Source organism: Lagopus muta, chromosome 1 (assembly GCF_023343835.1).
Source record: "Lagopus muta isolate bLagMut1 chromosome 1, bLagMut1 primary, whole genome shotgun sequence".
NCBI classification, from domain to species: domain Eukaryota; kingdom Metazoa; phylum Chordata; class Aves; order Galliformes; family Phasianidae; genus Lagopus; species Lagopus muta.
The window spans coordinates 61,016,473-61,042,437 of record NC_064433.1 but is presented as its reverse complement, the minus strand read 5'-3'; the positions used below and the strand labels follow the sequence as shown (position 1 = coordinate 61,042,437).

At 39.6% G+C, this 25,965-nt stretch overlaps 1 protein-coding gene across 1 annotated transcript in view; it reads right to left on the bottom strand.

Moving 5' to 3' along the window:
* Positions 1-25,623, bottom strand: part of BCL2L13 (BCL2 like 13) — a 42,140-nt gene extending 16,517 nt beyond the window's left edge. The window contains exons 1-6 of the mRNA XM_048938486.1: positions 25,500-25,623; positions 20,598-20,784; positions 11,589-11,699; positions 10,496-10,652; positions 7,696-7,765; positions 986-1,129 (exon numbers count right to left, since the gene is read on the bottom strand). Of these exons, the coding sequence (XP_048794443.1) occupies positions 986-1,129; positions 7,696-7,765; positions 10,496-10,652; positions 11,589-11,699; positions 20,598-20,718 (603 nt within the window). The 5' untranslated portion in view covers positions 20,719-20,784; positions 25,500-25,623. The remainder of the gene's footprint in view (positions 1-985; positions 1,130-7,695; positions 7,766-10,495; positions 10,653-11,588; positions 11,700-20,597; positions 20,785-25,499) is intronic.
* Positions 25,624-25,965: the final 342 nt, after the last annotated feature.

Below are 25,965 nucleotides of genomic sequence, written 5' to 3'. Positions count from 1 at the left end.
ATCACTGGGTTTTCCTGAAGAGCTTTATTTTTTATAATAAATCAACTTGCATTTTCCTAATCCCAGATTAATTCCATTCAAATTTGGTATCCCTCCCAAGCCCAGTAATCTAAAGCTCAACCTCCTTTAGCAAAGCTCTGCTTTCAAGACACAGCTCAACAGCTGTGAGCTATCTGATGTATTTTAAAATGCAACTTGCTTAGCAGGCCATGACTCTGGAACATCGGTTACCATGAATCTAAAGATTTCTACGAGGAAATGCAACACAAAGAGATCTTGATTGTTCCTATGTAAAATTCAATCTATGTTAGCTACTTTGTCACTTATTATAAAAATAAATTCATACCTCTTGGCATTTCTGTACTAAGTGCTCCCCAATTAGTTATCTGCTAAAAACCCTCTGAAATTTAAGAGGAGGAAAAAAGCATAGACCATTTGCAACAGTCACTGTAGCATGCAGATAAGATTAAAAAGATGATGCTCTCAGGCACGGTATCTCTTTTGCTAAGAGTATCTGCATGTAAACGTAATTCTGTATATTAACAGGAAAGAGCATTCAAACAAAAGCTCAACCATGTGGCAGTGTATTAGCATCTCGACATGCAGTGTATGGAAACTATGACTTCACTTCTGAGGACATTTTCTATATCAACAGCAATTTAACAAACCAGACATGCAAAGAACTGGAACAAACTGCCTGCGGAAATTGTGATATCCAATCACACAGATCTTTCATGTGAATAGAAGCAACGAATGGGTAAAAGTCAGTTCTGCCTTAGGGTAGAGAGGTGAAATACATTACTGCCTGACAGACCCCTTTCCAACTGCATGAACAATATGGTTGTAACCTCTTGCCTTTTTTTTCTTTTCCTGAGGCATCCTCTCACAGATTTATTTCCATCAACTCCTTTTAGCTTTCAATGCTAGCACCATGCTTAGAAATAAGCTTTGAATAAAACATGCAAATTCAACTTTATCTTCTTACCCAACCTCCTTGTTGAATGATATAGTCTGCAGAATAGTCTTCTAGATACGTCACTCCAAAGTTCACAAGTGCACTCAGTGGTTCCTGGCCTCTTCTAGTTAATTCCATCAGAAATTGCTGTAGCAGAACCAGGGGCACCAAGACCTTCAAAAAAACAAGAATTACAAAAAAATTCAAAGAACATTATCAATACTCCTGAGGCAGGTAAAACAGAAGAACTTATGTGACCTACGGAAATGGTCTGAATTTGGAAGTTCAAAGTTATCAGGGGAATATACACGTCATTTTTGTGAAGACAAGATGCAGAAATACAATACAAAACAGTAGGAAAGGAGCACTTAAATCTGATAAAGCAAAACATCACGGTGTAATTTGACAGTTTCACAGAAGAGGACTGCAGTGGCTTCCTGAATACCATGTTTCCACAACACAAGATTCAAGTAAAAAGAAGCAAGAATAGGTCCAGAACTTCCAACATTGGAAGAGACAAAAAGCAATGCTATTGTTTAAAATGCTATACATCCAAACTGTTTTCAAACGGCAAACTCATACTCATTCTTTCATAGATGCATTGCATTGGACAGTCTTTTTAGAAGTTTACATTTGGTTTTCAGACAGGACGCAACCGAATAACTTGGGCTCAAACAGCTATAAGACAAATGGAGCTACATCAAGCTGGCAGCCAGAATCTATGATGCTTAACATTGGCAAGCGCTGGGTTCTGAATCTGGAAGGGGGCAATCCTAGCTGTATGTAAAGAGTAAGGGATAAGAGGCAGGAGAGCAGCCCCACAGACTGTGCTCTCTGGCCAAAAGCAAGTTGAACTTGAGTTAGCAATGTGCCCTGGCAGCTACGAAAGTCAACCATACCTTGGGGTGCATCAGGCCCAGCACTGCCACCAGGCAAGGGAAGGGTTGTCCTGCTCTGCAGCCTCACCTTGAGCACTGGGTGCAGGCTGGGGCTATGAAAATGGGGAAGGGTCTGCAGAGCAAGATGTGTGAAGAGTGGCTGAGGTCCCTTGGTTTGCTCAGCGCAGAGAGAGGAGCTGAGGGGAGGCCTGATAGCGGCTGCAGCTCCTCACAGGGAGCGGAGGGGCAGCGCTGAGCTCTGCTGTGTGACAGCGACAGGGCCGAGGGAACGGCATGGAGCTGTCAGGGGAGGGCAGCTGGGGGTCAGGGACAGGGACTGCAGCACAGGGAGGTGGGCATGGAACGGGCTGCACAGGGCAGTGGGCACATCCCCAAGTGCCAGAGTTCAAGGAGCCTTTGGACACTGCTCTCAGATACAGGGTTTGGATTTTGTGTGGTGCTGTGTTGGAGCCAGGAGTTGGACCCAACGACCCTTACGGGTCCCTTCAAACTTAGGGTATTCTACAGTTTTATAAACTCCTCACAGCACAATAAGATTACAAGCCTAGTTCAAGTGATAAATACACAGCCCTCTCTACACTGAACTCTCTCTTGTATGCCAAATTTACTTTGTACAGAAATCCTTGCCTTCTTTCCTACCCCTTCTTCTCCTTTCAACCTTTTTTTGTATTTAACAGAACGCACAGCCTTAACTCAAATGTGAATTCCTCTAGAAAATGCACTAACTCACCTCCTTAATATAACATAGTTCTAGATGCTTCCTTCTGAAATTATGTTATTGTTTGCCTTAACAACATGCAGTTGAACTTTTAAACTCTACATTTATTCTTCATGCGAGTGGCCCTCTGGGCAAAGTTTATGTAGCACTTTGCCAAGTTCAGGAAAAACTGGTAGGAACTGAATCCATTAGCACCCGAGAAAGCTTTATTACCATACAAGAGAAAGTCCTACTAATTTTACTGCATCTAGTTTGTGACAACTGCATTGTACTTCTATTCTCTGTAACTGCTGAAGAGGATCATTAGAACGCTGCAAATCAGAACGTTGTTTTCTGCCCACACAAGGTAGATCCAGGTTAATACGTTTGCTCAGATTGAACTCCAAGTGCCCCTTCCTTCTCCAGTCTCCTCTTTCAGCCTGATCTTCTTTTGTGTAAATATCTTCCATTACTATTCCCAGAAATCACACCTTGGGAACCAAAGCTGGAGGAAGAAGCACAAGAAGAGCGGGCACTTGGCTGGATTTGACATTTGTACTAAATCCATGGTGGAGTCACATTCAGATGGATCCAATGGATCCCTAAAAATAGATAAGGTATTAAAAATGCCTGTAATCTGATAAATTTAAGACATTCCAATTGATTAAAAATAGAGGGAGTTCAATACTACAGAGGACAGGTAATATTATTGTTCTGGGAAAAATAGTTAATGCTTCATTCATTTAACTAGAAATGAGATGGTACTTGAATTTTAAAAGCTTTGTGGTTTCTTAGCTTTGTTTTTTCTTTTTTTTTTTGTTTTTGTTTTTTGTTGTTTTTTTTTTTTAGTTTCTTGTAATTAATCTTGAACCAGAGGCAGAAAAAGCTGCAGGCTTACTGCTATGTGAATAAGCATAAGCCTAAGGAGCAGGTCAAGGTAAGGTAAGCATCAGAGGAAACTTCAGTCTTCTTGGCTTAAAGAAAAGAAAACATGCTGTCTGAACTAGGTAAGCTTTGGATGCATCCACTTAATTCTACAACTGCATGAAGATTTTAATTTCAAAATATTTGGCATTTACTTTAAGCTGAAGGGGAAAGAAACAAAGGCAAAAAAGAAAAAGAGGCTGCTTAGGAAATGAAGAGAGTTCAAACTACTGCTTTCTTCCTTTGCCAACTTAAATATCAAACCTACCCATTCCTCCCAAATTTAGAGTCCCTTGTAGGCCTTTACAGCTAAGGACCAAATTCATACACTCATATTCAGTTTTGTGCAGACTGACAAACACACAGTTTTTTCTTTCCCATTGAGATTACTGACACTTCTATCTTAGAGATCAGCAGAAGGGCAACCAGGTTTGCAAATTAATCAGGTTCACAGTACTCCCACTAAGGCTAACTGCAGCTTTTTGTACTTAACAGTAGCTATGTGAATAGTGTTAAGTTTTAAACCAGACCACAGATAAAATGGACCCTTAACAGTTCAAAGCAATTGCAATTCACTCCACCAGTGCACATAGGAAAGAGTAGTAGGGGCTATTTATACTGTGATTGAAGAAACACAAAGACAAAATCAAGCAGAGCAAACCAGCAAACAGTTGGCAGGAGAAAACTTCTGGGGAAGCATTTAAAAAAAAAAAAAAAAAAGTTACTATCAGAAGATTTCTGATTGTGTAAATGAAAAATTTCTGCCAATTACACTTTTGTAATCCCTCACTACAGTACATGTCTGCAAAACAAAAATTAAATAGTACAATATGCCAAGAAGATTTTGAGGAAGTTGCATCAAAGGTAATTGCCATTTCCATGCATCTTCTGACTATTTCAACAGAAAAATTCACCTTGTTGTTTACAAAATTAGTTCTTACTAATTAATGGGAATCAAAGGTTAATAAAACAACACCAGTAAGATGACTGCTAACCTACCTACTACCTCAGCTGACTTGTCACCCTTTTATCTGATGCACACTAGTGGAATTTTTTTTTTTTTTTTTGAGTATTTACATACTATTCAATATTAAGCATAGCATCAAAACCTCAACAGTGCAGTGTTTCACTATGAGATTTCAAAATACATTTATTACAGAAACACAAATCCCTCTAAAGTTGGTGTGGTATTAGCTTGGTTTTATTTTAAAGAGAGCCTCATCCTTTTCTTTACAGAATCCATCACTGTATCTGTTATTTCCACATTGCAGTTTCTGAGAAACACATGAAGTACTTTTATTTTTTTTCCTCCTGAAATTCTATTACTGAGAACCAGTGCTTCAAGTTTCTACAGGTAAACTTTGCTTCTGTGGGATGTCAGTGGATGAACAGATGTTCCTACGCATATGTTTACCCAGCAATATTTTCTTATTGAGATGAACGCTCACATTTTAGTGACTGAAAATATTCCTTCACATGACAAGCCCTTGTAAATTAATTGCAACCCTTCAGCAGTTCAGACATACCACTGCTCTCTGGAAAAGGTCCACATTTTTAAATGGTAAAAATAACAGCTACATCTCAAAGCATCTTCTTTATGTTCCTGAGTAATGAACAGGTTCGGTGAAAATTAGCATGATGAAAAATGACTCCTTCCCAACTGTAAAGGAGGCAGATCAAGCCTTTGTTCACATTCAACTTGCAACTAACCTAACATCACTATTTTAATGCAATACCTACCCAGAAGCACATGCTTACCTTATGCTCTGTCTCACATACACATAACATCAGGTAAGATTAGCAAGGACTGCTTTGGATCTGCCTTGTGCCACAGAGATACTGTGCTGTTAGGGGACTGGTGTGACTCCCTGAGCACATCACAGTCAATACATTAAATAGGAGGAGCTTTTTTACATAAACACATATAAAGAAAGATACCTATACACACACATGCACAAATAAACGCAAGATCTGAGAACATGTGAAATCACAGTAGAAAATCAGTTAATTCTAACTTAGGTTCTTCATCAAGTCCAAGTTGCTTCAAGGAGCCATACAATTTTCTTCTCGACAGCAAAGAGTCAGAAATTTAAAGTGAGATTCTCAGTTGTAGGCTACAAAAAGCACAGACATCTTGGTACATCACAGATGTACCACCCAGAAGTCTATCTGTGGGAAAACCCTTCTAGATTTTTAACCCTTTCTCATCTGCCACAACTATTGTGTTTTCAGTTTCTGCTCCAACCAAGCAATTAAAGGATATGTAATATCCAGGAGCATGTAACAGGGAATGATGAAAAGTTTTTCTGCATCATTCTTAGCAAACTGACAAAAACAAGTTCAACAGGAGATACACCTTTATGTAAAACCTGAAGAAGAGTTAGGAAACTATCCATAAGTAACTCTTCTAACAGGAGAACTGTGTGTCTTGCTTCCTCTATCTCATCTTTTTTACTATTAAATACTATCAACTTATTAATTTGTATTTCCCCTCTTAATGCGGTCATGCCAAGGACATATCTTCACTGCTTCCCACACTCTTCTTACAGATATTTTCTTACAGAAAAAATATATCAGTAAATTTTCAAGAGCGGACAAGTCTTCTGGTAGTCAGTTTAAATGCATATTCTTCAGATCTTCACAGACCCAAGGCCAGCACCACTTCATTTTGCTGCTATACATGCCTGCTAATTAGACCTAACACTGCATGTCTATTTCTTGCTACTTTTATTACTTTTTCTAACAGCTTCTTCTTTAGATTGAGAATTAAGTTACATTAAAGTTGGAGGAAAGGTACTTCGATCTTTTCTGTTATAAAACATGGCTCTGCTTAAGACAGTAAAGGAATTTAAAAGGAAATGAAACCAAGGAAACATATTCCATCTCCTCAAAACAAGTATTATTAAAGGAACTGCTAAACATTCCTGAAGCATCAAGCTACCACAGAAACAATATAAACAGATGCTGTACTACTACACAAAATTTCCACTCAGGTTTGCTTGTGGACTGCAACAAATGTTACAGGTAAGTAAAGATGATGACAAAGAAACCTTCTGGCTAATCCCCTCCATCAAAAGCTGACAAGAGAACAAAAGCTGTCTTCAAGAACACATGTTGCACAAAAAACAGCAACACAGGTTGAATCATAAATCTCCAAATCAACCCACCCAGGGCTACAGTTGCAAGAAGAGATGCAATAGGGAACAAAGCTCTGTCCACTCCCTCCATCAAGTGGAAAGCAAAAGGTACTTATCTTAAAGCACCTCCTTGAGAACCAGATTTCATGGTTACTTTCACTAAAATGTTATGAATCATAACACAACAACCTGAAAGCAAGCACAGCAATTGTAACTGCCATAGCCATGGGCTTGAACTTGTCAAGCAACATTAACAAACTGCTTTAAAAGTGCCCACACCCCTTCTTAGATGATCAGTTTCTGAAATAAGCAGTGGAATCTAGTTAAGGAAATGAAATTTTAAATCAGATTTCTTGCTCTATTTTAACTTTGAGACTAAGTTTTAACATTCATTTGTCATTAAGTTTGCAAATAGTTATTCCATTATTTCTCTGATGCACACTGAACCTTTCAGAAAATAACTAGTTATGAATTGGAATGATTAATGAAAGACAAATTCTACTCATTCTACTTTCAAGCTACCACAAGGCAGTTTGCTTACAAATCTTCACGTTCTAAAGAAAGTAAAAAAGTGTGTCATTTGAGACAACTACTCCTGAAACCAGGTATGCACACACTTTCCTTACATATCATGAACAACTGAAACACTGTGAGGATGCTAGCAATTTTATTTTGAGCCTGAGTTGGAAGCAAAGAGTTGGTAGACAAATATTATGAAAACATTATTGTCTCAGATCGCATTTGAAACTGCTAGAACAATAAACATATCTTGGGAAATTAATTATTATTTTTTTAATAACTATTGCAAAAAATTATGTCAAACAACAATTCCAACATTTCATTTTACTGTAATAAAGGAAGATTGACCGAATACTTCAATTAAATCACTTCTGGCTAAATTATCCAAAAACTACATAGTATGTCTACATCCCTTATTAAGAAAGTACGTGTTATTTCACACTGAAAACAAGCGAGTTCTTTTTAATTTTGGTCCTCTGTAAAGTATAGCTGCCCGCTGCAAGAAACACTGTGGACATCAAATTGATGCAAGAGATATCAAAGTCAAAGCCACTTATTCAGTACCTTGTTCCATCCACTGGCATGTGCGGCTGCCTCTTGTGTGCGTTCTCGATATTCTTGATATGTTACTGGCCTGCAGAAGTTAAACCAACACTGAAAGTTATAAAAGGAAACAAAAGAACAAGAATAAAATAAAATTCTCAGTTTTCTGATAATGAGGTTTTTTTCACATACATTACAGCAAGTAATTTTCAAGAGCTAAAAAATCTCATATTACACCAGCAGCAGTTGGGCAAGAAGGCATCACCTTTTTCCAGTTATACAATTTCAAATAACTGGTTAGGTGAGTATTAAAAAAAATCTGATAGTCTACAAATTAAAGGATATTAGATAAGTAGGTTCTATGACTTGCTACCAACCAACATGCACCTGGCAGCATTAACATTATGTTAGAGTTGAAGTATTTAGCTGCAAGAGATAGCACTTTTGATCGCAAAAATAATCATTGTATTTCAGTAGACATTTCAACAAAGACTTCTCATTTTAAATCTTTCACACCTCTAGGTTCTCTGAATTGGGATGATGAAATTACTCTCTTTCCTCCAAGATCAAATAGTACCTTACAGGCAACAACAATGAAGACTTTGTGACAAGTGATAAGAGAAGATGTGCTGCCTCAAAAGCAGTTGTCCTGAAGCCAGACCAAGACAGAAGGCAAGTTTAGACTTCAGTTTAAGGCAGAAAGTGGTATCTGATGTTGGAGAGAAGAAATGCTAACTGCTTAGTGAACTTTAATAACCTTCCAAAATCTAACAGGCTTGCTGTACTATAACACAAAGATATTTGCATATAGGCACACGAGAGGAAAATATAAAATACTAGCAAAACAAATATTTTGTCAAATAATGCTACAGTAAGAAACACTGGTGAAAGAACAAAATTAAAGTACACTGGAGAAAAGATAATTTGAGCTTGTCATTCTAAGTGCATTCTCTTAACTTTCTTGGTACATTAATCCCTTTAGAATGCAAATCCAAATGAATCACTAGGATGAGAAGAGCAACAACAGCTGCAGGAAGGATATTACTGAGAGTCTAGACAGTACTTCTAGTTCACTTTACAAAAAAATATGCATGCCACCACATTTTCATAGGCATTTCAGACTTCATATATATATTTACAGAATCATAAATCACTATGGTTGGAAAAGACCTCCAAGATCATCCAGTCCAACTGTCCATCTATCACCAATACTTCTCACTAAACCATGTCCCTCAGTACAACATCTGAATGCACAGTTTTGTTAAGGCAGATAAGAGTCTGCCGTTTCTGGAGGAACATACTAACACATCTTTTGTTGCTTAAAGGAGAACTTGTACCCTGCAAGGCATTTTTTGTTGTTAAATAATTTTTAGTTACACAACATTAAACTTACATTTTCATCCTATCAAACCTATATACAGAAACAGACTGCATATGTATTGATTACTGAAAGTTAAATGAAGAGTTTTCCTGTGGATGAGGCAGTGAAAAGAGCCAACTGCCTCCATCTGTCTAGTCAGATGTTACGTGTGACCTCTGATGCTGAATCCAGGGTTGATTTCATCAGTCTTAAATAAAATTGGACATAAAAATCAACAACCACTATAGCTTCTACAAGAAGACAACAACCTAGTTAAGGAATCACAGGCTGAGGTTGGAAGGGACCTTTGAAGGTCATCTGGTCTAAACTCCCTGCTCAAGCTGGGTCTCCTACAGCAGGCTGCCCAGGACCATACCCAGACAGCTTTGGAGTTTCTCCAAGGACAGCAACTCCACACACCTCTTCAGAAACCTGACAATTCAAGATCTTCCCCCGTTCAGAAGGAACGACTTTCAAATTAACAACATTGCAGAAGTCTGCCGTGAAGGGAATTACCTTCACAAGGATATGAGATGCCTCTTCAAAGCCTGTATGGCATGTTCAACCCCATCTATGAGACCTGACTTTTTTTGCTAGACACTGATATCTAGGATACATTTCATGAGCAGTGGAGAGAATAATACTAGTAATTCTCAGCTTCCTTTAAGTGAATCCATAAAATAGCCTCAGATAGCTATTTGATAATCCTGTCTTTACAACTTCATTTGTAACTGTCCTAACATAGCACTCTACAGCTCCAGCTCTCTACAAATACATTCTAGAAGTCATTCTGAACAGAAAGGAGTACTTCATGTGGATCCATTTAAACGAGGCTAGTAATTCATATTAGAATAACAAGCAACCACAGCAATTTTACAAGTTTACAAATGACATTAACCAAGATACTAGCATGGCAAGTACACGAGCTACTTAAACAATAAGATTAAACGGGAAGGACAGCTCCTAATGCCCCAAGGTTAGCTCATGGAGTCACATTTGCATCAGACCCGTGTCCTAAAAGGCTGCCATGAAGCATCCACACAGCTTCCCTTCAAGATGACTCTCCTACTCAGACTGGGTCAGACTATTTATTAAGCATCCAGCTCTGCTCTTAACTACTAGATAGGGCAAGTTAACATGGCTACAACCCAGTGTTCATAAAATTGGCAATGGCAATTGGCAGCTCTCAGCTTCTGGTTTCACCAACTAGTCAAAATACTTCAACTGGTCTCAGAAGTTCAATGACAAAAGCTTGGAAAATTTTCAGAATTTACATTAATCCAAAGAGAGGAGCACAAAGAAGTACTCACAGATTAAAACACAAAACAAGAACATAACCAGATAAAGAGACACTGAAAAAGAGAAATGCAATACAGAATGTAGTGTTATCTTTAGCATTTCAGTAGCAATCATAACACAAAATCAAAACACCTTCCCTTTGAAAAACAAATGGAAACTCACTTGCTAAGCAAGCTCTCTAGTGCTTTGTGCAGATGTTCTTTCAATTCCTGGGATACTTTCTCCCCCAAATGAGCCAGGCAATCTTCTATTGAGCTTTCTGGATTGGCAGGACTGAACACTGGGGAAGTGTGGCAGTCAAATCCTGTAGTAGTAAAAGCTGAAAGAAAAAATATATAAAATAAAGTAGACACGTATAAGAACAGCAGTCTCAGATTTCTCACCCCATCAGTTAAACACAATTCATATGATGGAGAAAGAAATGAAAACTCCATAGACATAGCATGCTTCGAACAAATTTTAGTAAAGCGAGTATGTTCCAAATGTAATCTGGAAGTGACACCTCCAAGTCAGAGATGACTGCAAGCTGCATTTCTCCCCTCTACCCTTATCTCACAACTAACCAGCAAATTAGCAAATATTCTCATTTTTATGCTAATTTTTAAGGCAGTCCTGATGGAGCATTGAAAAAGCCTCTTTTCCATGGTAAAATTTGCCCACTTAGGAATTTCTGCAGCAGTACTACAACATGTCTTTTTAAAACAATACTCTGTTAATAAACCTTTTCTTTCTCTGTTTAAAATTTCTCAGAAAGGCCTACGTGGATTAAGATAACCAGATATAGAGTCATTCTAGTTCATACTTCCCATCTGAAATGCAAAGCAGACTGGTTCCAAACTGTCTCTTGCTGGGAGTCCCATAAAAGCCACACCTACTTCTTAAAGCATGTCCCAAAAAATAAACCGTGGAGGTGAGAAATGTGGTGGTTTCAGTCCACACTCCCCAGAATTCTAGTTGTTTCAGTATGTTTACACTTCTGTCATGGAGCAGCTTAAGGGCTGTTTACATTTCATTATTTATAGCAGTCTAATGAAAGCAGTGCAATTGTTTGCTTTGGCTAGACTGCACCATTCCACACAGTCACATTTAACTTCATATGACAATGTGTAGAAATCTTAGCTGGAGAGGGGAGGTGAAGAGATTCAATGCATCATTCAATGCATAAGTATCTCTTTAACTAGAGCACTTGTTACAAATTAACCACCATTACACTGCATAGAAATTATCAATTGCGAGGGGGAAATTTGAAGAGCACCTTCCAAGATCTCTTCATCAAGATGTTTTAGCTCCTCCTCGATTTCTATTTTAATCTTTTCCAAAGCCTCTTTCTCTGAAGCGTGTTGTGCCATAAGCTGTTGTTGAGTCCCTAGAAGAAATAAGAGAAATCATTCCAATGCAATCTTTCAAATAAGGTAAATAATGGAACACGATATCGAAATACTAACAGTAAAGGAATTCAAGGTGAAAATTTTATTTCAGAAAGCAGCATGATATGCGATGCCTTAAGTGCATTTGTTAAGTAAGTTTTATTATATGAACCACAAAACACAAAGTTTGACATTTCTGGAAGATAGAAAATGAATATTAAAAAATAAAAAATAATAAAACATTGAAATCCAGACCTGTAAAGCCACAGAGCACATAACAGCTTTAAAAACAACCTTATCTTGAATTTAAGACCAAAATCAACCCAAAATGAGCATGAACAAGTCACCATTAAAACTGACTTACTCATTATCAAACTACAGAACAAAACAGGTGTTCTCAGTCTTAACTTCAGCTCAACATTTATTTTAAATAGCGAAATACAAAGTTTCTACTGATCCCTGCAAAATCTACAAAAACACTCTGCTCTGTCAATGAAAAGTTCTGACAAGATATCAACTGTACATCAGCTCACTGCTTTTGGGAACCTTCAGGCCACAATTAAATCACTTAGTACAGGGTTCATAAGTAACAGCAGTGACCCCACCATGGTCAGTCAACTGTCAATGCTTATTTCCTAATTACATCATTCAAAGACATGAAATGGCTGCATGTTCCCAAATACCACAAACACATCTTCTATGTCATTTGTCACAAGAAACTGTTTGAGTCCTACCATTCAGGATTGTATATAATTTTAACCATCTTCATTATTATTTTGTGTATGTATATAAGCATAAAGAGGAACTACAATCTGTTTCTAAACAGGCATAAGTATTTTAGAACATTTGAACTGCCTTCTAACTGTCAACATTTCCAGTATAAGGCAGTACAGCAAGTTGCTGGCTGCTTTCTGGCACAGGCAGTGGTGCAGAGGCTAGTTTAGCTGTTTTCTCTTGGTGTTTTTCATCTTCAGCATTTGTCTTGGCTTATTCCATCAGCTTTCAAACATTTCTTTAAATTCTATTCTGAAAGTACACGAAAACCGTTCTAATAATCACTGACTCATTTTCACCATACATCACTGAGCCAATAGCCTACCACTGCAATTTTCTTTCCTCTTCTGATTCCTTAAGATGTCCTATTTAGAGCTAACTGTTGTATCTACATGGACCTAAAAGTGAGCTTCGCATCACTTGAAATTGACCACAAAACTTTTCTTTAAAACCTCACTTTCAGCCATTTAATTCCCAAAATTTGGGGATAATTTGAGCTAATTATTAGTCCTTGTTAGCCCTGAACACTGTTGCTTTCAACAGTTACCCAAAACACAGTTTCTTAGCTCTCTTACTTCAGTATATTACTTAGAATTCTTTTCTGGGACTAGCGTGATCTAAACACCAGCTCCTGGCTGACCTTCTGATAATGCTGCTTGTGCCCACTCTTTCCTCACTCAAACAGCTTTCTAGCACTTCTTCATTTCTGTTTGGAAAACACTAAACCTGAATGTGGTGCTCTACAAACAACTGCCCCTTTTCTTTGGTTTATTTCTATTTATATATGCTTAAATTTACTGTAAACACTGTATTACCTTCCCATTTTCTCCACAATGGAGACACAGCATCACTGGTTTTCACATTGGCACGTGAAAGCCACAACAACAGTATACACACAGATGTGCAGTAAAGTACACCAGGCATATTTCTGCATTTTTAAATGCTTGACAACTAGCTTGCAAGGTCTCTTACACTTGAAAGCTATGTTAAAAATCCACAGAACCAACTCACCAAATATACTAATGCTCTTTCTGATAGATAGCTGTGAGACAAATTCTTGCCAACTAACGCGTAGGTCAGTGTAAAACATTTCTTTAAGTGAAGAGCCCAAAGGAACAACAGACAGTCAATTAAATTCTATTTAACTCAACCTCACAATTATGTCACCATCACCACATTCAGAAGAACTTCATTTAATTTCTGAAATCCCTTCTCAAACAGTCTGTTCTGTCACACTGAGCCATAAATTCCAGAGAGGAGCAAACTGTTCCTCCTTCTGGTTAATGAACAGACACTCACTGACACCTTGTCAACCCCTTTACGGCTGACTCTTTAAGAAACCATACCACTGCTTCACAGTCAAGCACAACAAGTATGTGCAAGTGCAAACTCTTATTTTAACCTGTGCTTCACCCTGTACACCAAAAGGACGAGGGTATGCAGGAGAGCACTTGTTCTCACGGGACTGATGTGATGATGATCACACATGACAAGCTGTCATACTTTATAAGAAGTCACCCGGAAAATGGAAGGAAGAGAAATTCCACTGCTGCCAGCATACAAAAGAGCTGTTTAGATAATCAGCACTGCAGTCAATGGTTTCCATCTCGTAACACCCACAACTTTGCAGCTGCTGCTGATTCCAGTAGCACCTGACTATTCAGTCATGCCAAAAAAAAAAAAAAAAAATCAAAAACCTACCCTCCTGGATGAGTGACTTTGCACTATTTGTTATCCTAATTATCGACGGACTTCAGCTTTCTGCATCTCACATACATAGTGACTCTGACAACAAAAAAATGCATGCAGTATTGGGAGAATAGTGTGTTCCAACTGCAAAGCTCCTAAACAAGCAGCATCTTTTACCCTCTTTAGACAACTTCCATGTCAGTTGGCAAATAGGTAGAAGAAAGCAGTAAAAATAACTCCTCTAGATGTTCATTTGTTAATATTGCAAACAGTCACACCAGAAATGGCACTTGTAAGATATACAAACACTGAATGCTTCTGTATGCTGAAAAAAAAATTACAGGTTTGCCTACTAAGAGCTTTTGCTAAACTGACTCTGAAAGGCCTCTTTCCAATCCAAAGACGGAGCAAACTTCTGCTACACATGCTTACAAGAAGTGCATTCTACTTTCTATTTATGGAACAAATGTTCCCTTTTCATAAGTATTTTTTGTTGTTAGGATTTTCTTTTTCAGCCATATACAGGTAGCCTGCAAAGTAGGGGAAAAAAGGTTTCAAAAGTTCCTCAGGCACAGCATAGCTGTCCATCAGACACTGTTGCCACTACCAACAAATACAGTAGTGCAGTAAGTTCTGCCAGTATGGCCATTCATTCCAGAAGTTTAGTAACAATACAAGACTAACCTGTTCCCCAAGGTTCAGCCTTGGAGGAGGAGGGATGGGAAGCCATGCATTAATTAGAGAACCAGCATTGATTCTACAGTGTTTGTGTTAACTAAAGCTAGTAAGACAACAGTAGCTACAAGGAGAGACTAAAGGCATTACACCTCTTTTCTTTTCCAGCAAGAATGCCTCTGATGTCACAGATTGCTTCCGTGTGTGCTTTTTTTTTTCTTTAATGCCTGTCATTTTAATTTACCAATAACTCCATTTTTTAGTTCTTTCTTAAGATTTTAGACAAACTTTCATACAGTCAACATTCAATTAGAAATTTACTCTCAGCATGACTAATACTCCTCTAATGCCTCAGACTTTTTACAACGACAAGGAAAAGCGAGCACCTAAAATTTCTGCAATCATTGAGAAGTGATGAGAATATGGCAAATCTCTTTCTAAATGTATTTGCCTTTTTTCTTTTAGGAAAAGCATGTGCATCACCCCAGCAAACTCTAGAATACAGACACACAGAAGTAGCACTTGAATGTAGAAGATTTTTAAAAGCAGCTCTTTGTAAGCCATAAGACGATTCTGCTTAAACTAATATAGGAAATATATTCTTCCCAAAAATAGGAAGAACCAAAAAGACACGAGACATTGTCAGTTAGCAGTCTAATGTTGGCTGAGAGGAGTCTTTATTAAGTGAGAATTCATTTTCTAGGAAGGACTACCTTTTTCTTGTCCAAGTCACACCCTAAAAATTCCCTTTCCTTGCCTAAGCTGAGGAAATAGCTTCCCTGCTACCACTGAGTTGCTCCAACATACGACGTTAATCTTTTCAGACTGTGACCTTTCAGCTCAAGTATGTATGTTTTGCCCTAACTGGAAAGTTTCTAAGAAATCAATCACACATCTAAGTTAAAAATACCTCAAAAACTCCCCTAACTTCTTATAGACCAACAATGGACACTACAAAGGTTAAAAGAAGATATAAGGACAGAGTACAAAGAAAACCAAGATAGACTACAACAGCCACTCCAACAGCCAACTGCTGATAGAAAATCTTGCAACAAGAAGTACCCCACCCATGATGGTCACTACCACATAAAACAGATAGCAGTGTTAAACATGGGATGGCCACTACGGAGCCTTGAGCTCACCCAAAATGCACTAAGCCTATCATCTCTGCACAGCTGTACGTGTATCTTCTGAGATGTAACAGAACTCACCTCAAACTGAAGAGAAATGAGCAAATAAACATCAAACCAATTTCTCCCATCATCCCAGTTCAGCACTACTCAGCTGTAAGATCTGTTGTGTGGGAAATGATCACAATGGCTCCAGCCTTTGAATGTTTAGAGCACTTCACTTCACATGGTAACAAAACATCGTGCAAAACAGCTGGATTAAAAGTACTGTGGATAAGATGCATCTCAGGGAAAACACAAAAGTGACAAAGTTTTGTTCACCTCTTCTATCATCCGTGCTACCGTGTAATGGTGGCCTTGACTATCAATCTCCTGGATGCTATGTGAATTCAGGGATTAAGATTTTAATTAAGATATTAAGATTTCTTATTCAGGAGACTGCTGAAGGAAAAAAAAACACAAAACAGAAAAGAGCACCTCCCTTGAGAATCCTTGCCACGTGGAATGAAGTCAAATAATGGGAGAGTAGATTAAGAAAGCAAATAAGCTACAAATTGCTCCTTGTTTAAACACAAAGACGTGTTTATATTATAAATACATCGAATCACAAAATCGGAGCATTTCAACTCACTTAAAAAGTAAGTGCTGTTAACAGCTGCAGCGGACTGAAAGTTTTCATTATCAAGGGAAATGATGTAGAAATATCTTCCAGTGCTTGGTATTGTTATTATTATTTTCAGTGTTTGAAACAGTAGTTACAGACACTACAAGAGTTCTGGAAAAATAATAAAGCACTTCTTCACAATTTAATAAACAAGTAACTGACAGCTTCCACACACATTTTAAATGATTGCATTCACCAGTTGCTTCAGACTGTATGAACTTACACAAATGATATTTTATCATGTATGCAACAGCAGGTTTCTTGGAGCAATTTATATTTTCACCTGTAAGAAAATCTACCAATAAGTAGCAGAATTCATTGCTAACAGGCTTTAAGTAGGCTGAATTTGGGTGACTATTCTGCCAAAACAGTATTAAAAGTAACCTCTAAAATTACTCCTCGGTTCTAAACTTGCTGGATTTTCCTCTGGAGACATCAAAATCTACCAGAGAATATTGCACTGAAATCAACCATATCAAACCATAGAGCCATCATGTCAAAAGATTATGCCCAATAAATCTTCAGAAGCCTAGATAACTGCAGATGGTTCTCTTCTTAGTCCCTGCACTGAACAGCAGTTACCTGAATTAAATGTTCAAACTAGTAATCAGATGTTGACTTAAAAACTGTCCTCCTTTGGCTGAAGCCAGAAGTGTTTTTAGCTGTTGTAACTGAAACCATAATGCTTGCAACAAACCCCGATCCAATCAAAATGTCCCAAAGGAAATACAGTGAGGTAGATATCCATGTAATTTGTCTGAGGTTTCTCTTTACTAAATCAAATCCCCTGAAAGCAATCACTCTAGTAAATATATTAGGTCTGAAAAAAATGAGAAACAAGTGCCTTAAAGATTTTACTCTTAGTGAATTTTTGGAATGGAAAGACATGGAGAAAGAACTCTCTAGCATGACATGCAAGAAAGCTGAGGTTTTAGGGAGATGGCTGTAGCAGGTAAATGGACAAAAGCATTCAATTTCTCCTATCATGAGATGAAGTAGCACCATTAGACTCTAGTTTAACTGGATTGCAGAAGTTCCACTGAAATTTGGGATACTGGTGAAGGGGTAGATTCCTGAAAAGTATACGAATACTAACTACACCTGGTAAATATATATGTATTCATATTTTAGCATTTTGTATGTAATGGAAAGAGACTGGATCCTCCACTGGGTGATTCAAGCTGGCTATAATTAGGATCCTGCTTTGACCCACACTCTTACTCTCCACTGGAAAAAGGAGACTGAAAAGATTAACATAATAAAGGTAAATCAGCCTTTCTGAACACTCCTCATACATTATAATAAGATAAAGAAATCAAACAAAGAATAAAGACTTAGACTTAAAAGAAATATATATATGAGAGTATCATAAACCAGAGTCAAGACTTCACAAGAATGACATGCATAAAACAGACAAGTGTTATACAACTGAACTACAAACAAGCAACGGTCAAACATCACTTCTTATATTGTCTGCCATGAAAGGTCTACCAGCATAATAAGCAAACTAAAGCAAAATAAGATTCAGTGCCAGTACTCTGTACCAGAACCCCCTCAAGCCATAAATAAAAGCATTCAGCCACAAAGAGTAGAAGCGTTAGTGATTAGAGTTTTAAAGTACCACAAAAACCATCAATGAAACGAAACAGGGGTCAGGCAAAGTACTGTTTCTATGGCTGATGACAACATATGAAAAACACACCAGCAAGCATGATGTAATGTCATATTTTTATTATGCCTCAAGTTTACTTTATGAAAAACAAGTTTCTTCTTCACAATGGGATCCTAAACAACAACTATTCATTTTTATTTACTGGCTTTCACATCTCTTGTCCTAAGCAGGCCTCTTATGCCACACTTGTAACTGTAGTGCCCAACTGTCTTCCAGCAGCACATTAGGAAGTACGGGTAACATCCATTATGGACTTCTTGTTCCCACTGTCCCCCTAGGGGAGAAGCATACAGAGCACACTGCTTTGGCAGTTTTCAGTTCATAGACACCAGCCACATGCTAGCCAACAAGGAATACTGACTACACGTAGCTACTTGATATTCAAATTCAAATAATATGCACACAGCACTTTGAAGTATACACACAGCTGCTGCCACATATAGCCTGAGTGTAGCTGGCTGTTCAATTACAAGCAATGAGAAAAAAAGTAGGAGAAAAGATCTTTTAAAAGTAATTGCCAGACACATGAAAGGTGTTGGAAATACAGAAAGCAGAAAAGCAACAGGAAGAATTGGTTCAGAAAGAATGAAACAAATCCATAAACACAAGATTAGTCTTGAGACTTAGTTCAATAAGAGGATGAAGTCCATCCAAGGCATTGTCAACAGAATGAGAAACAAGACAGGTGAAAAGAAAGGGAAAAATATTTTCTCCACAGTTGTTGATCATAAAGACAGGGAAATGCATAATTTCCTCCTTAGAAGTTTCAGAGCAATGAATGAAAGGGATGAAAGGACAGATTTGGAAACTATCAATGCTTTGGAGTCTTTTAATAGCAAATGCAACTATACTCTGCTGTCACATAAGCTAACATACCCAAATCATGTCCAAAAAGTAGATTTGTTATGTTTACTCAGTGACTCAAAAGTCTCCTTAAGTGATTAGAAAAACTGTATTTAAGAATTTATAGCTTCCTCTCTATACAGTTTTAATACTGCTCTTGAATTCAAATATTAATTAGTGGTTTCAGTACTAACAAACCATTCAGTTTCCTCTCAATTTTCAAAGGTAACCAAAGCCAAATTATAGAAAGAAAGCTTTAAGACTAAGTTTCCTTTACAAACTATGTATTTGTAGAAAGAATTAGGCTCTTCCTGGCTATAGCTTTGTACTTACTTGATAAATTAACAGTTACAGAAACTATCCCAGATGGGTTATTCAGTATGAGATGTTATTCCTAAAATAAGCACTTTTTCCAGCAAATGGTTTTGTGAAACAGCATACTGGCACGAAGGTGTCTCTCCATTCATGGACTGCAGATACAGTCACAGTGGAAGAAACAGACACATCTTACATATACAAAGCTTAATTTTACACAGGAAATAATATAACCAGCATATGTTACAGAGCCATGCTGACAACACTATTTCTGCCTTATCTCTGATGCTCCCTTTTCTTTTCAAGCATTTCTCAATTTCTGACAAGTAACTTCAGTAACAGAGTACATATTTTCAAATGCTTGCTCAAGGATTTTTTTTTCTTTAAATGTGCCTTCATCAGGAGTTCTGAAGGAACTGGTAGCAACATATACATCACCAAGAACTGACAGGACAGCACAAAAATCTCGATAAAAAATGTTGTTTAAATGTTTGCCAACACAAAATATAGGAAGCTTCACAACCTAGAACATGAAAGACAATCTGTCAAACTTATTTTATTCTGCTTAATCTCCTGTACATGTAAACCTGTTCTGGAAGAAACATCTTACTCCATGCAGTCCTTGGCTTCTTAAAAATAAACGAATAAATAGATGCAGTGTAGGCCAGATTAAGTCTCACATCTCTCGCTACCACTGACTGACAACAACAGAAGTGCTAACATAACTGGGCAAAACTATTTAGTACATGAGATTGCTTAAGTCACCACACAGGCTTTATGCTGGTAAACACCTCCTCATCCCTCATTAATTCTACTTGCCTCCCCAAAAAGCAAGCATGGCCTCAGATTCCTAAGATTGCTCAACAGCAGTAACACAAATCCATCCTTCCTAATCTGAAGACAGCTAATAAAACTTTTCTTTTTCTTCATAAACACCAGTCAGCCCTGCATAGCTCAAAGTAAAACAGTAATCTGAATAAAACAACTCTGTTTCGATCAGTATCTCTTACTGCTCATTTTATTATTCATTGAAATGAATAGAGACATGGACAACACAAAACATTAGGCTGACATTCCGCACACATGCATATTGCAAAAACAGTTGTATATGTCAACAGGCACATGTAAATATTACCTTGAGTTGAAGCAGAAGGATGCTCCTGTGGCTTTTCTTGTGATAAAAGCCCCAGGTAGCTGAGAACTACGTATTTTGTTTCATAGTGAAATCCTACAGGCACAGCAGTAGAGGACGCCATCAGGTTGGCTTGCAATGTCTTAGTGCTCTTATTGGGCACGTAGGCTTTTCTCTGGGTTACTGAACACTGTAAGAAAAAAGGAGAGTGGTTTGCTTGTTGTTTCTTTTTTTTTTTTTTTTTTTTTATAAAGTTGCAATAGGTCATGAACTCATACATAACAAGGAATTATGTAACAATCATGAAGTAATATCCAGAGTTTTGCCTTTATATCCTATGCATTCTTATATTAATAAAAACTACGCAGAGTAAAACCAAATGCCTTCAAGTCTAGTGCTCTGACTGCAGTTAGTGGAATTTCTCACTCCTGCTTGGCATACATACTCTCACATTAAAGCAAATTGAAGAGTTCCTCACCATGTGTCTGCCTTCTAATACCTCCCAACTCAACCACATACAAAAATACAGGTGTAGTCATGCAGAGCGGTTTGAAGGATTCTGAAGACTCACTTAACTGCAGTTTGAGGTAAAAGGAACAGCCTTCAGAGGAAATTCCTTTCCCCTAAGCCTCACAAGGGTATTTTCCTCACTCACTGCTTTCTCAGATTCCATATTACAATGCAAAAAATTTCTTGCAGGAAAAGAGACAACTGTCTCAAACTCATTTTACTGTTCCAACAGCAATGGCAAACACATGGTCAACACAGGAAACTCTACGGTCGTTGCTGGGATTGGAAGAACAGATGGCCGTGTGTCCTGGATTTCTCACCAGACATTAGTACTCATAAAACAGAAAGCTGTATCTAATAGCGACATCTGGTCAAAGAATGACCTTATTTCACTATTGGTTTAGTTGCTTCTTCAAACACTCAAACAACAACAGCAGGAGAAGCTAGGAGAAATAGAAATTAAAAACAGTCATCAGTGACAGGGAGAAACTAAATGAATCTCAAAAGACAACACGTAAGTGAGGAAAAAGCAACACAGCAGATTGAAACAAAGCGTCAGACTAACCAACATGTTCTAGCATTTTGTATGAGGAACAGCCTGGATAACTACTTCCAATCAACCTGATAAACCCAAGAGCAACAAGAGCTTCCAAATGAATTTTCAACATCAAGCTCTCCATCACTTCAAACAGCCACTCCCAGATAAGCAGCAGCTCACACCTGGCCATCAGAATTGATGCCTAACTGGAAGGCCAGGAGGAACGCTCGCACTGCTGAACAGGTACAGAACAGATATTGAAGGAGCTAGAAAATTTATAAGCTTCAGAATATGGATATGTTTAGAAGAAATATTTAAGTCAATTTTAAAACCTCCAGCTATAATGGGAAAAAAGAGTTGGTGGCAAATTGGCTAAGAGTTCCTTCTTTAAACTATAACAGCTCTACTTTCTGAAATTTGTTCATTATTGAAAACGGAGGATACTTCCCTGAAGACTATATTCTGGGAAGCCCTTCCTCTTCTTGTGCATTTCAAATTCTTGAAATCCTTTACCAGAAATATTCATTTGAGTCTTTGCTACAGCTAGAACTGAAACAGTGATTTATATTGGAAAGAATCAATGTCAAAAACTAAAGGTAACACTTGACATATCGTGCTTCAGAAATGCAAGAGGTTACAGCAAAGGACAAACACGACTTTTCTATAATATGCAGCTACCCTTCAGCCACTACTGCAAACTGAGATTTCAATAAACATGAGAGATTTGGAAAGAACTGCTCAGGAGACTTCAGGATCATTAACAATAGATGTATTCCTCAGGCCAGATCCCCAGCTGCAATCTCCACATCTGCAGATGTGAAAGATGCCATTCACCAGAAAGCAAAAGCTCCTCAGTACATCTCAGTTTTGTTTTGCTCACAGAGATCCACAGTCCTGAAACTAAAGCAATTTCTGCAATGCCTACACAATGAATGGGAGCCCTTCAAGCCAACCTGTACAGACCCGTTCAGAAAGAATGAGCCTGATGGGTGGTCTACAGAAATCCAGACACTACGATGCATATCAAAGACCGGCTCTGAATATATATAATAAACATCAGTCTTCAGAACAGATTTTCAGAGAAAATTGAAGAAGAAAAAAATTTGTCAAAACAAGAACGAAATTCTATACCAGCACAGTGATCCATGTGCAGCAGTGAGGTCTAACTCATGAAAATTTCAGCACGCTTAGCTCAGCACCTCTGGAGGGGGTGGAGGAAAGAGAGTCAGACCACAACTTGTTTAAATAGTGGCTTAATGTTTCCCTGGGAAAGCAATGGATAAAAAACAACAACAACTTCGATTGAAGAAAAGTAACCACTTGGGCAGATGCACATTGAGAGGTAGTTTTATACTGAATGACAAGGAACTGTCAAAAACTTGAATAGAAGGACTATCTTAAGCTTCGCAAAAAAGAACATCAGACTGGAAAAGTCACTCACTGGTCTTCCTTCCAGAGAACACCATAACTGAATTACTCATTTTAAATTGCGAACTATTGTTTTTGTTTTCAAAAAGACATAGACAAATACTGACTCAGATACTGTAAGTACTGCAGAAAAGGCCATTTTTCAGGAATGACTGGGATTAGAAAAGGACGCACAGCTTGAACAACCAGATCAGAGGGAGGAGAGCTTTCCACTAGAGGAGCAAGATGTAAAAGAGGCCAGAAACAATTTAAGAGAATAAGACAAAGGCTTGCTTGGGAGATGTAACGGATCAGAGGAAACAAGGCATTGCAGGACTACACAAGCCTTCAAAACATGGCCAAGGAGGTTACTTCTTTTCTTCTTTTCTTTCTGAAAATTTTTGCACTGCTACTTAAAAAACTAGAGATCATCACAATGAAGTGAGTTTTCCTTCGTAGGAAGTAATTCACAGTATCTCTAACTCTGCACCCACAGGGGAGAAAAACCTACCCCTGTTCAAGCTGCTGATGCCCTTTATTCCTTCAACCAACCACGCTGCTTGTTATACGTGGGCTGAGCCATTCAATTGACCTGAACACAGCAGTCCTAGTCAGACTGTCATTTCCTCATGCAATCTGTCACGTCCTAATCCACAGAAGAGTAACATGTTAGTTAAAGGGCGATGCAAATCTACCCACGAATGCAGCCAACATAATCCCTTAGAGAAGGGACTCAGCCATATTTCAGTCCTCCCTTGAAAAATCCCGGTGTGCCTCCAGCTGCATTTGCTGCACACCATTCAAATGCCAAAATGCAGCGATACTGCACAGTGGAACAACTCAGCAGTTGCCACCGAGGGCTGCCGCACATCTGACTGTTGCACATCACAGGTATGCTGCATGCATGTGGAGCTGCAGCCTTGCAAACTATTTTGCTGTATGCTTATAAAAATAGCAGTTGATCAATACCTCGACCAATTTCTGTGTAACCTGCCAAAAACAGGTCCAGAACCAAGAGCACAGTACAGACCGCCTTCTTTTTAAGAACAAGGCCCTGTCACGACAGTATCTAAGTCTTGCTCAAAAACAGTCATTCCAAGACTCGAAGCAAGTTGTCAAGCTTCACTTACCAGCTACAATCTCACCTCAGAACACTTCCTGCTGTTGGGGAATTATTTCAAAGTACACGCGGCCTCATTCAGTAATTGCTCAGGCGAGCACAGACACTGAGATTTAGAGAGGCAACAAACCTGCAGCACTGGACTTCAAAACACTTTAAGGAAGCTCATGGATTTGGTCCATCTCTCTGTAACAGGTAACTGCTCTCAGCTTTCCTAGTTGGCAACACGTGTCTCTAACTCACAGCCTCACATTTACACAGGAGTTCCTTTTCAGATGTACCCAACTGCAAGGAGGTGCCTGCAGGATGTGCAGCTACAAATCCACACCCTGTGCCAACTTCATGGAAACCACCCAGCTCTCCGCCACCTCACCAGAAGGGCTGAGCGGGGGATTGGGATGAGGTGCGTGCACGGACTGGTCCAACCCTGCAGCAGTTTGCCTCCCAAACACCTGCCCTAGCAGGCAGGGCACCTGGCTGTGGGCTGGCTACTAGACAAACTACTCGGCCTACTTTTCTGAGAGTACTAATGACTAAGAGATTGCTTTCAATAAGCTGTGAACTACTGAGTCCAAACACGCCGATCCCAAGTGGAGATGAATCAATGCTACATCCATTACCAGTCCCCAGCGTCATGTAATGGATGGTAGCACTGGAAAGCGTATCTGGGCGGCGGCTTTGGTTGGCCTTAGAAGGAGCTGTAATTAAGTGAGCATTTTAGGCGAAACGTTTGACTATCTTTTAGGAAGAAAACCAAGACCTGTATGGGCTATCCACCAGAAAGCTTCTGTTTTCAGAGCTGCCAGCCACCTCTCCAAACCACTACAGCACAGCTCTGCTAACGGGCGAGGAACGCTTTTCCTATCGCCCCCCACCATGCCCTCGGCCCGCAGGCCCACACAACAGAACGAAACGGGGCCGGAGCAGCCGCGCGGCTCTGCGGGAGCGCATCGTAAGCCACTCCGTTACTACGGCGATGAATGAGATATTTCTATCCCGGCAGCACGGAGCCGGGATGAGTCAGGCGGCGGCGGGCCGTGCGCGCCGCAGCCCTCATCCCGCGCTCCGGCTGGGTGCGGTGCCGGGTGCGGGGCTGGGTGCGGGGCCGGGTGCGGGCGCACATCCATGCCCCCTCCCCCCCCGCTGCCGCCTCTCCTCCCGCCGCCCTTCAGCGGCCGCAGCCCGACGGCCGCCAGGGGCGCGCCCGCTCCCTCCCCCCCCAACCCGCACGCCTCCCTGCCGGCGGGAACGCGCAGAAAATAATGAAATAAACCGGCGCGCGGAAGTCTCCCGACCACCCGTTTCCCCCGTAACCCCGGCCCTTCCTCACCTGCGGCCGCCGCCGAAAGGCGGGGAGAAGGAAGAGAGGAGGGAGGAAGGGAGGGAAGGGGGGGGCAGGCCGGGCGGGGCGAGGAGCGGCGCAGCGCCGGGCCGGGCCGCAGCCGCCGGGGGTGGTGGGCGCGCGCGCGCGCGCGCACCGGGCAGAGCTCTCTCTGCCCTAATTTGCCGCCGCCGCCGCCATGATGGTGGGGCCGGGGGAGGAGAAGGCGGCGCGTCACGGCCGTGTCACCGCCCGCCGCAAGGGCGAGGACGCCGGGAAAGGCGTGGTTAAACTGGGGAAGTAGAAACAAGAAGCGTGGGTACGAGTTGGTGTGTAAGGAGCTGCTCCGTTGTTTGTTTCAGGAAACGCAGCTACAGAAGGGAAAGAGGCGCTCCCTGCCAGCCAGGGTGAACAAGCGCTATGGTGGACACGCGTAAAGTTTGGCCGTAAAACAGAAACAGTAGCAAAACTCGAA